Source organism: Mesoplodon bidens (assembly GCF_964165515.1).
Source record: "Mesoplodon bidens genome assembly, chromosome: 3".
Taxonomy (NCBI): domain Eukaryota; kingdom Metazoa; phylum Chordata; class Mammalia; order Artiodactyla; family Ziphiidae; genus Mesoplodon; species Mesoplodon bidens.
Genome location: NC_138178.1, coordinates 49,111,956 through 49,124,258, shown reverse-complemented (window position 1 = coordinate 49,124,258; position 12,303 = coordinate 49,111,956). Strand labels below are relative to the sequence as shown.

General features: G+C 39.2%; 1 protein-coding gene and 1 long non-coding RNA gene across 7 annotated transcripts in view; one reads left to right on the top strand and one right to left on the bottom strand.

Moving 5' to 3' along the window:
• Positions 1 to 5,805, top strand: part of LOC308613377 — a 29,603-nt gene extending 23,798 nt beyond the window's left edge. The window contains exons 4-5 of the long non-coding RNA XR_014015244.1: positions 411 to 454; positions 5,684 to 5,805. This is a non-coding gene — a long non-coding RNA (uncharacterized lncRNA). The remainder of the gene's footprint in view (positions 1 to 410; positions 455 to 5,683) is intronic.
• The window catches only part of RNF111 (ring finger protein 111), an 81,891-nt gene that overhangs the window by 18,242 nt on the left and 51,346 nt on the right, over positions 1 to 12,303 (bottom strand). For all 6 annotated transcript variants that reach the window (XM_081226788.1, XM_081226789.1, XM_081226792.1 and 3 more), the window contains 2 exons: positions 10,583 to 10,777; positions 2,524 to 2,843 (listed from right to left, as the gene is read on the bottom strand). In XM_081226788.1, the coding sequence (XP_081082914.1) occupies positions 2,524 to 2,843; positions 10,583 to 10,777 (515 nt within the window). The remainder of the gene's footprint in view (positions 1 to 2,523; positions 2,844 to 10,582; positions 10,778 to 12,303) is intronic.

Sequence of the window (12,303 nt, the reverse complement as noted above, 5' to 3'; positions counted from 1 at the left end):
GCATTTATTAGAGGCCCAGGTCACCCAGTCCAGTGAGGAACCATAGTGGTCTTTGTACTTTTTTAAAATTTGTTTTATTTTATTATTATTAGTTTTTTAGAGACAGAGTTGTCTTTGTACTTTCAATGGCCTCCCAGCTCAGAGGATAACAGAAACATGAGAAACTCTGGATACTAAAAGGGAAGGAGGATGATGGTACAGGAGAAGCTGTAGGAAGGTGAAAAGGAAGAGCTACTTTCCTCTTCTATATTATGTGTCTACAATCAATTAAGTAAATGTCTCAGCTCTTTCTTTTGAGTTGGCAAATACAATATATGCTCCCAATTTGAATAAATAAAGTTTAAGAGTAATATTTTAAGATTGTGAATTATTACTTATGGTTCAAATCCTTTCCGTATTTTCCTATTTAGGCTAAAATTTGGCAAATGGACTGGAATATCAACATACTATGAAGGTGAGCAAATTTCCTATCTTCTTCTCCAGTCAGTGATTAAGAACACTCCCAGAGAGTGAGTTAAGTAGGGTGAAGGTCCTCCTAGAAGGAACCGAGGGTAAAGTTAAAAGTAGAGAATAAAAAGAAAAGGGGAAAAATCAACACAGAGAACCCTCTTCCTCACAATTCCAACAGTTTATTCAATTATTATTATAGAAGGAAAAGAGAGGGTAAGCAAAATGGCACAGAAATGGCAAATATTACTTTACACAGCTCATAAGTAGTGCACAGCACTAATTAAACTATTCTCTCAAAAGAGAAAGCTACATCAAAAGGAGTAGTAGAGTACAGAGTCAAGTGATTACTGCAACTCCCCTCGTCAAGCCTAATCCTCCCCAATCTTTCTCTGCCTATCTACAGTCTGACACTCAATCATAAGACATCCACACAATTATAAATCCTCAGATCAGTCTGCCTCTCCTCAACTTCCTGCTGTGTCCACACAGGTCTCAAACGGAGACTATACGAGGCTACCTCATGAGCATGTGGCTAATTTCAGAGTCCTACAAATAGCTACATCAATCACAAGCCGTTCATATTTCCAAAACCTCATTCTTTGTTTACCTTCATACCCATTATAACCACTGAATGCCTGATCCTGCTGATTCTTCTCAAGTTTTGTGTACAGTCCAAATACCTCTACTTAGATATAGGTGAGTAGGTTACATCTATATTTTACACAAAAGAGATTCTCCCTCTAATTAACTCACTCAGGTTCCTTCCTCATTCCCAAGAGGTAGAACAGGTCTAGACAATCCATAGATGTTAATACTTAGAACTGTTATCAGAACCAAAACATCATCTAAAATATCTTTAATAATATTTCCTACTAAACCCTTTCAAATTTCCTTTTGGTATCAGCAGCTAGTTTTTTCTTCTTAAGGGAACACCCCACTTTCTTAATTACTTTTAATTTGTCAGAACCAGAAGAGATAACCAGCAAAAATTTAGAAGATGAAGCAAGTACTTTAGGAAAGGTCAGAGGGTACAGTAAAGCAGCTGCTCTGAATTTCTTTTTGACTTTTTTCTAGCACATTTTTTAGCACGTGTCACTTACAGTTTTAAATTACATGTTTTGCTTTTTAAAGTATGCACCACCAAGGTTTACGTCACAATTATACACAGAGACGACGGAGCAAAAGTTAAAATAGCACATAACACCTCACTTTATTTACTCCATGTGGTCACCAATGTTAATTTAATATTATTTGACATATCAAGCACTCACTAATAATATCAACTAATTTGCTTAATTAGCAAAAAATTTATTATAATTTTTGCTGACATTTCAATTTCCCACAAACTAAAAACCTCATCTGCTCCTGAGAAACTATGTCACAGGTCTGCATCTGAGACGGCTGTTTATTTCTAGATGAGTGGAGATTATAAGGAGGCTCCAGAATAGGAGGTAGGGTAGAGGAGGAAAAAACTGGGAGAATTCCCAAATTTCTCATGAATTAGGTTGACACTGCAGCTTCTACACTTTGTTTGAAATAAAATCCCAAAGGTTTAGATCCACCTACATTTAACTAAAAACACCTAAAAACAGTCCAGAATAAAAATTAGTATCACGTCCAATTTTCTACATCCCTGGCCCCCTCAATTAGTTGCAATAATTTACATGAGAAAATCCTAAATACTTAATTTAAAAAAATCACACATCATTAAACTAGGCCACTCTTGCAGGGGCAACAAGAATGACTTATTTAGCATATAAACTTTATCATTAGGTTTTTTTTTTTTTCTCTTGAAGGAACCACAATTTTAAAAAATCAAGATGAACTCATCAAATTCCACATACCTGGGCCTCCCTGGTGGCGCAGTGGTTGAGAGTCCGCCTGCCGATGCAGGGGATACGGGTTCGTGCCCCGGTCTGGGAGGATCCCATATGCCGCGGAGCGGCTGGGCCCGTGAGCCATGGCCGCTGGGCCTGCGCATCCGGAGCCTGTGCTCCGCAACGGGAGAGGCCACAACAGTGAGAGGCCCACATACCGCAAAAAGAAAAAAAAAAAAAAAAAAATTCCACATACCTGGTCATGGTAGCTGGTACCAGAACTACTATTTGCTCCACAAGGTGCCTGTACTTGTGGAGGTCTTTCCACAGGGCAAGTAGGATCACCAAAGGAGGGAGACACTGGGACAGCTGGGTGGGGGGTATGATGGTGGTGGTGATGATGCTGAAAATGGTGGCCATGCTGCTGAAAGCAACTTGTGTGTGGATGTCCTAATGCATGGTGACTCTGAGACGACCCTCCACATGGCGAGTGCTGGGGACAGCAGGAAGGTAACCTTGGCATTGCAGGAGGGCCAGTTTCCGTTATAGCACTAGATGCAGTTCTCCTTGAGTCATCTTGAAACAAAAAAATACATAGAACCAAATGATCAAATATCACTGCGTAAAAGAAAGTGTATACTTCATATATGTGTATAAATGTGTATAAATAAGTAAATAATTAAGAAGTGATTACTGAATTCAAATATCTGTAAATAATAATGTGATACAGTCACATTCTTAACACGCATATCCTGTAATTTCAGGCAGTGATCTTCACTGGGATTTTCAGGCAAGCTTTAGGAGGCTTATATTTACCATGATGTTTAAATATGGAAATAGATCACCTTTTCCTAGGTCATTATAAATTATTAGTTCTAAATTGTATTTTAAAAACTCTAAAATATCATGGGAGTCTTTCCATTATATGCAACAAAGCTAAGGTTCTCCTGAGCTCCATGAGCCTCTAATATTATAAATCATTCCTATATAATGAAGACTACTATGTACTTCTTAAAATCTTATCTTCTTAAGACATAACTACACGGGCTTCCCTGGTGGCGCAGTGGTTGAGAATCTGACTGCCAATGCAGGGGACATGGGTTTGAGCCCTGGTCCAGGAAGATCCCACATGCCGCGGAGCAACTAAGCCCATGAGCCACAACTACTGAGCCTGTGCTCTAAAGCCCGTGAGCCACAACTACTGAGCCCACATGCCACAACTACTGAAGCCCGTGTGCCTAGAGCCCATGCTCCACAGCAAGAGAAGCCACCACAATAAGAAGCCCGCGCACCGCAACGAAGAGTAGCCCCCGCTCGCCGCAACTAGAGAAAGCCCACGCGCAGCAATGAAGACCCAACGCAGCCAAAAATAAATAAATAAATTTATTTTTTAAAAAAAGACATAACCACCCAACTCAGAGCATATCTGGCTAAGTCTCACTAACTTCCAATGTCTTTTCCCTTCCTCTGGTCTTTAAACTCAGACCCAACAGAACATAAGAAATAAGACTCTACTATGTCGAAAATTAAAGGTCTCTTATAATGATCTAGTGACTCAAGGTTGAACAGTGGGAAAAAACATGGAGTCAGATGGGCCTGAGTTCTAATCCTGAGCCTGTTTAATCTGGAGCAATGTGACCTTTAAGAAAGTTATTTAACCTCTTTCTCACCTATTAAATGTAGCAATAATTGCCTTGCATGGCTGTTGTTAGAAAAGATACTAATCTTCTAGGTATGAAATATCTGAGTCCTGATTATGCTCTGTCACATGCCCAGAGTTATTGTGAAGGTATGTTCTTCATGCCAAAAGAACAGCAGAAAGTGTCCCCAGAAGGTTTCAAACTCCTAGTGTTTCAAACTCCTAAAAAAAAGCACCCTTTCCTCAAACTACATGTTATGTGGAAATTAGGTAAAACAGATAAAAATGGAGATCAATTTTTTTACCTAAAAATAAAAGTTAGAAGAGTGGAAAACCCAAATCCCTGTCCTTCCCTTCCCCCACCCCCACGTGACTCATGAGGCATCTCCTCAGAATCCTTAGGATTCTGGAGTACCACTGTTGTAGACTTTTTTCTAGAGTAACCAATGCCAGGGATACCCTGCTCCTATTTGGCTCACAGTACATAGCTATTCTCTTCTGGGCCAATGTACCAAAATTAGGAATTTTCTGGTTCTTTAAAAATAATACAAAAATCCAACCGAAACTGGCTTAAACAATAAAGGGAATTTATAGACTCACATAAATGAATCTGGGTGGGGATGCTTCAGGCTCTGATTGATGGGTTTGACTGCAGTACACCTCCCTGTAATTCTCCTGGGTCTGCCCTCCCATACACGTCCTCTCCTGCTTTTGCTGATTCTCTTCTGGGCAAAGTCTGTGATCTAAACCCTGTTAGGCAGTATCTCTATTCTAAATCTATGTATATTGGTTCCCCCCACCCCAAGTTCCTACTCTGGCCTACTTGGGCTAATTTCCTGAACCCTTTTGTAAAGGTTCTTAACCTCAGAACTAGAATTCAGGAGTCTGTAAACCTGGATGGAAAAAAACTACAAATTCTTACTAATCTCTAATAGCCTCCTGGAATTAGTACTACCTTGTTATCATCAGTTGAGAGGTTAAATATTACAAATAATTTGTATCAAAAAACAATGAAAGTCAACAAGCTGTTCACTTTTAAAACATAAGTAACAGCAGATTCAAAGTCAGTTCTATAATTAAATCACTTTCATTCATTTGCATTCTAAATTTCTTTAGTAACCTGGACAGAGTCACAACTGGCATACCTGGAACTGACCATGATCAACAGCCTATCTTCGCTATGATGAATCAAACATTAAGTAGCTATTTCCCAAAGGCTGTAAGATTTACAGCAATATCATTATTATAGGAACTTTACTTCCTACATTTTCAGCCCCCACGTCAAAGTGTTACACAAGTAAATGTCATTTATTGTGTGTTACTTCAGAAAAGAAAATCGAAAACCTTTGGGACACTAAATCCATTCAGTGGATGGACTAAATGACCTTCATGATTCCTTCCAACTATGACACATTAACTTTACAAACCCAGTTATTTGAGGATTATGTGTAACTCTAAGACTCAGGAGATGAGTCTGTAACCAGAGCAAGAGATCTAGGGACTGCTAGGGCCATGACTAAAGTAACAGATATGACACTTAACCTGTTTGGAAATGATGTGCCCTCTTGGTCTTCAATTATTTCACATACAAAACTCAGAGTGAGTGAAGAGGAAGCACAATGACTTTAATATCCTTAAGGCTGAACATGTATTTAAGGGGTTATATGATTAACAGTATGGCCCCTAAAAGAGGACTGACCTTATAGCTCTATTTCTTATGGTACAGTTTTGGCTTCCAATTAAATTAATATTTAATTAATTAACTATTTTCCTACAGTCCAGAAGCTCTTTGTTGCTCAAACAAGGTAGCAATCCAAAGTAAAGACAACTGAATCTCCTCTTGTTCAAGAGTTACTGACCAAAGAAAATTGCCACAGAGTAGAGGTGAAATACAAAGACATCTGATTGAGTAAGTAAAACACTGCCTTTTTTATTAAAATTAGGCCGCTGAGTGGCCACTAAAAATAGATAATCGCAAATCTACACCAGAAGAATTAACTCCACAGTCCAGTGACAACAAGCTGGTTAAAATACTTTTATTGTAATTCTAGGAGGATTACTGAAATGTACTCATGCATTTATTCATTTATTTGGCAAGTCTTATACATAATAATGACATGGTTAAGGATCTACAAAGGTACTGAAAAATGCAAGTCCTGGCCTTTAAAATAACTAATGGATATTGTCTGCCTTTGTTGTTTTATCTCTAGAAACTAGAAACATGCCTGCACAATGTAGGTGGTTCAATAAGCACTTGCTAAATTTAAGCTAACCTCACAAGGGAAAAGAGGCATGCCTGCATGGTTGCAGCTTAGTGCTGAAAAAGAGAAAGACTTGATCTTTGGTCCTCAAGGAGCTCATCATCAAGTACAGAGAAAATTTAGAACAGACATCAACCAGTATTATAACAGAAGCACTAGGTTCTAGGTACAGTATAGCGCAACACTGCCCCCCAGGGAATATCTGGCAACACCTGGGGATACTTTCGGTGTCACAGCTGGAGGGGATGTAGTGCTACTCGTTATTTAGTAGGGAGAAGCCAAGAATGCTTCTATGGCTACGGGGGGCAGGGGGAAGGGGAGGATGAATTGGGAGATTGGGATTGACATATATATACGCTACTATGTATAAAATAGATAACTAATGAGAACCTACTGTACAGCACAGGGAATTCTACTCAATGCTCTGTGATGACCTAAATGGGAAGGAAATCCAAAAAAAGAGGGGATATATGTATACATATAGCTGATTCACTTTGCTGTACAGCAGAAACTAACACAACATTAAAGCAACTATACTCTAATAAAGATTAATTTAAAATATAATAATAATGCTGCTAATATCCTACAATGCACAGGACAAGCCCCCCCACACACACACACACAAGAACTGTCCAGCCCAAAGACAACAGTGCCAAGGTTGAGAAATCCTGGCATAAAGGAAGAGTACAGGATCCGAGTCAGACTTTGTAGGTTTGAATTCTTGCTCCACTATCATATAACCTTAGACAAGTTACTTTACCTGTAAAAGGAAAAGAACAATAGAATCTGCCTCATAGGTTATTACAAAAATCAGTTAATATAAGTAAATTATTGACCAATATTATGAGTTCAACAGATGTTAGCTATTATTATCCACTACAATTGTTAGCTCTGTTTATGTTGTGTTCCCGGTGTCTAGAACAGTGCCTGATACATAGTATGCAATCAATAAATACTTGCTGAATAAATGAATATATAAGATATCATATATGCATAAAGCTAAGAACATTGAGAAGTCAGACAGATGATAAGCTGATTGGGGCGTGTTGAGTTCGAGGTGACTGCAGAATGGTCCAGAGGAGAGGCGGTTGGATATGAAAGTTTAAAACAAGGAGAGTGTTCTGGAAGCACAATACAGTGAGTCATCGGCATACTGGTGGTATGTGAAAACACCTACAGTTATGAGATGGACGAGTGAAAGAAGGGATGAAAATAGAGTCCTGGGAGAAAATAAGATGAGAAGAAAATTACTGCCAGATTTTTAAACATCATGTTTGTTTGTTCTGAAAGGAGTCAGAGTTAAAGTTAAATGAAGGAGTTTAAGGTGAAGAAGATCCACTTAGGTATACATAGACTTAACACAAATGTACATATGCGTGTACGAAGGGGATGGAACCAACAAAGATGCTGAAGACACAGGGAAGATAACTGATAAAGCAAGGTCAAGGACACAAGAAAGGACAGGAGGTGGAGCATAGATAAGAGACTGGAAACTATAAGAAGGAGTTAGGAGATATGGATAGGTATAAATACACAAAAGTTTTTATTAAAGGGGCTGGAAGTTACAAGTATTCATGCTTGAGAACCTTCATTTATTTTTTTTATCCCCCCTACCTCCGGAAATGAGAGTCTTAAGAAGAATAAGAGAATTTTGGAATAGACACTGAGGGGCAGGAAAGGGAACCGATTGGGATTTATCACACTATGACAACTTATTACCAAAAGCCCAAGATTAGATACCATAAATTCATGAGGCATCAATCTGCATGGTTCTATGATTTTTACCAGTCCCATTTGGGAACCCGGATAAGAGAGAAGCTACATGGCTCAAGTGATTCAAGGTTGGAAATATACAAGAAGGTGCAAAGTAATGACAGGATGTGAAGAAAACAGGTGAATGACCTTCTACAGTCTTGGAAGGAAATAAAGCCAGCAGAATTGAAGGCCCCTAATGTAATCTGAATGTCTGTATGTGCTTCTATCAGATTCATACAGAGGAACAGTTTGGCCTGGAACAAGGTTCTCCTAGTCTAGAGAAATACAACATGAGCAAGTCTATCCCAAGGGTGGCCATTAAAAGATAGAGTAATATCATGAGAAGGCCATTCAGGCAATGAAGTTACTACCTAATAGATTAAATGTGAATCCTAACTAAACAAGGGTGTTAAAAAATAAGTACGTAAATAAAAGCTTTGAGACTGTCTTGAAATAAAGTTGGGACTGTTTGGGCTTCCCTGGTGGCGCAGTGGTTGAGAGTCTGCCTGCCGATGCAGGGGACACGGGTTCGTGCCCCGGTCCGGGAAGATCCCACATGCCGCGGAGCGGCTGGGCCCGTGAGCCATGGCTGCTGAGCTTGCGCGTCCGTAGCCTGTGCTCCGCAACGGGAGAGGCCACAACAGTGAGAGGCCCGCGTAATGCAAAAAAAAAAAAAAAAAAAAAGCCAATGGGCTTCCCTGGTGGCGCAGTGGTTGAGAGTCTGCCTGCCAATGCAGGGGACACGGGTTCGTGCCCTGGTCCGGGAAGATCCCACATGCCGCGGAGCAGCTAGGCCCGTGAGCCAAGGCCGCTGAGCCTGCGCATCCGGAGTCTGTGCTCCGCAACGGGAGAGACCACAACAGTGAGAGGCCTGCATACCGAAAAAAAAAAAAAAGCCAAAAAAAAGAAAATATATGGTGGTTTCGTTATTAATGGTGATTATTATTATTATTGGTGATATAGTCAATCTACATGCTATAGGGTCTATGATGTCTCTGTTACTAAACAGCAAGTTCCTATCTCTGTGCCATCATTCAAGAGCGAAAAGACTACTTTAAGACCCAGTTAATCTGAGATAAGAGTTAAAACTATAAAACTCTTAAAAGAAAACGGAGGAGTAAATCTTTGAGACCTCTGGTTAGGCAATGGTTTCTTAGATATGACACCAAAAGAATAAACAACAACACAAAATATTGGGAAAATGACATCATCAAACTTTTTAAAACTCCTAATCCTATTTTCACTTCTTTTGGATACGAATCTAGGAGTGGACTTGTGGGTCATATGCTGCTAACTCTATGTTTCACTTTTTGAGGAACTGTCAAAGTGTCTTCTACAGTGGCTGCACCATTCTACATTCCCACCAGATATTAATAAAGGTTCCAGGGGCTTCCCTGGTGGCTCAGCGGTTAAGAATCAACCTGCCAATGCGGGGGACATGGGTTTGAGCCCTGGTCCAGGAAGATCCCACATGCTGTGGAGCAAATGAGCCCGTGCACCACAACTGCTGAGCCTGCGCTCTAGAGACCGCAAGCCACAACTACTGAGCCCGCGTGCCACAACTACTGAAGCCTGTGCACCTACAGCCCATGCTCTGCAATGAGAGAAGCTACCACACTGAGAAGCCCATGCACCGCAACGAAGAGTAGCCCCTGCTTGCCACAACCAGAGAAAGCCCGCCTGCAGCAATGAAGACTCAACGCAGCCAAAAATAAATAAAATAAAATAAATTTATGAAAAGAAAAATAAAGGTTCCAATTTATCTATATCCTTGTTAACCCTGCTTATTTTCTGATTTCCTGTTCTTTGTTTTGTTTGATTATAGATATCCTGGTGGGAGTAAAGTGGAATTTCATTCTGTTTTTTTTTGTTTGTTTGTTTGTTTGTTTTTGCGGTATGCAGGCCTCTCACTGTTGTGGCCTCTCCCGTTGCGGGGCACAGACTCCGGACGCGCAGGCTCAGCGGCCATGGCTCACGGGCCCAGCCGCCATGTGGGATCCTCCCGGACCGGGGCACGAACCCGAGTCCCCTGCATCAGCAGGCGGACTCTCAACCACTGCGCCACCAGGGAAGCCCCCTCATTCTGGTTTTGATTTGCTTTTCCCTAATAACTAATAATGTTTTCATGTGCTTCTTGGTCGTTTGTACAAATGACCTTCTTCTTTGGAAAAATGTCTATGTAAATTCTTAGCCCATTTTAAAACTGGGTTGCTTTTCTTTTTATTGTTGAGTTGTACAAGTTCTTCATATATTCTGGATACTAGACCCTTATCAAATATATGATTTTTAAATATTTTTCTCCCATTCTGTAGGCTATCTTTTCACTTTCTTATAATTTCCTTTGATGTACAAAAATTTTAAATTTGATGAAGTCCTGTTTATCTACATTTTTCTTTTGTTGCTTGTATTTTTGGTGTCAGCCATTCAATTCTCCCCCATCTCTTTCAGTTGAGCTATAATACTTCAGTAACATATAGCACACAGACTCAAATATGAAATCATAGTCTAATTCTAATAGAGACCACTCTGTTCACATATGATGCTTATTCTAAGAATACACTCTTGCTAACACAGCTAAAATCTTAAAAACAACAATCCTTTTTCAAACAAAGAGTCCCCTCCTCGCTCTTCTTTTTTTTTCTTTTTCTTTTTTTACATACCTCCTGTAGAAGTACCACTCATACTATTGCTTGCAAGCATAGGTGAAGTCTCTGACACTGCGGAGGGTTGGCTACTAGTGACAGCTGAAGCAGTATCAGAGGGCTGCTCAGAGGTAGATGGATTTGAATTGTTAATGGAAGCGCTTGTGGTTTGTGATTCCATTCTCGTGGAAGTGGTTGGTACTACAGTAGGTTCTACAATATACAAAATGTTTATTTAGCATTTCAAAACAAATTAGGCAATGGGTTATATTTTAATAAAAGCTAACATTTTTATGATAATTATTAAAACAAAATATGAACCCTCTAATAAGTACAATATACAGTAAAAAAAAGTTTTCATAAAGTTAAACTGCAACATTAAAATGGCATGTTACTGCATTTTAAAAAACCCAGCACATATATGTATATTCCAATAATTCAAAGGACTAACATAGTTTTTTTGGGTAATGACCATGTAAGTTTTCTGATCACAAAGAAAAGAGGCAAAGTAAAAGTCCCTCTGCTATGTCCATATACATTGTCACAGGCTGTTAGAACAGTATACAAATTGTACTTTCTCTGGTTACATTATGGATTCTAGAGTCACACAGCTTGGATAGCAATTCTGATTTCATCATTGACAGTATGATCTAGGATAAATTACTTATCCACTCTCTATTTCCCCACCTGTAGAACTAGGAAAGTACAGAATTTTCTTCAGAGAACTGTTGTTAGGATGAACAGAGATCACACATATAAAGCACTTTATATGATGCTTTACAAGCAGTAGTCACTCAATAAACATTAGCTATGATTTTTAATAACCATTTTAATTTCTTTCTTACATGCCTTTTTGTATGTTTTTCCCCCAAATTTTTTTGCCAATATTAATATTCATCAGTGTTTTCTAATAAAAATTAAAGTTTTTATAGTAGAAATTAAAAGAAATTTCAGGCAGACCTTAACTTATGAATGAGTTATACTTTAGACCCTAATTGTTAAGTGATTGTTTAAAAATTAAGAATAATGGGAATAAATCTGTGCAAAGCATAGTCACAATAATTAGACCTGAATTATCACTCTTTAAATGTGATATACAATGAGAGGACAACTATTCTATACAATGAAGTAAGGTACGCTGATTCCTGAAACACAAATAGTACCTGTTAGTCTATATGGGACCCTGTACTTCAGATGCTTAAAGAAATATATTTGCCTAAACATAAAAGGGGGAGGGAGGAACCTCTGTTGATTTGCAAATAGTTTATCTCAGTTTCTCAATCTTAGTGGTATTGACAGTGGCTGAATAATTCTTTGTTGGAGGTGGGAGGGGGGTCGGGGTGGACTGTCCTTTGCACTGTAGGATGTTTAGCAGCATCCCCGGCCTCTACCCATTAGATGTTAATAGCACTCTCTCCCAACTGTGAGAACCAAAAGTGTCTGTAGATATTGCCAAATGTCTCTAGGGGCACAAAATGGCCAGTAGGTTAAGAACCACTGGTCTAACTGATAAACTTAAGTTTTGGATTTATTTTTAATAAGATAGAAGCCTTCCACTAAAAGAAACCAGTAGGGAGAAGGGGGCTTCTGCTGATCACTGGAATACTTGTAACCTAAAAGTAAAAGTATTCTGTTTGAACTAAATTCTAGTGGGTTAAAAGGCTACTCTGTCACCTTTTATTACTTTACTGGGTGGCAGGTGTCACATGGGACAACACACAAAAAGTTTCCAAAAGAGC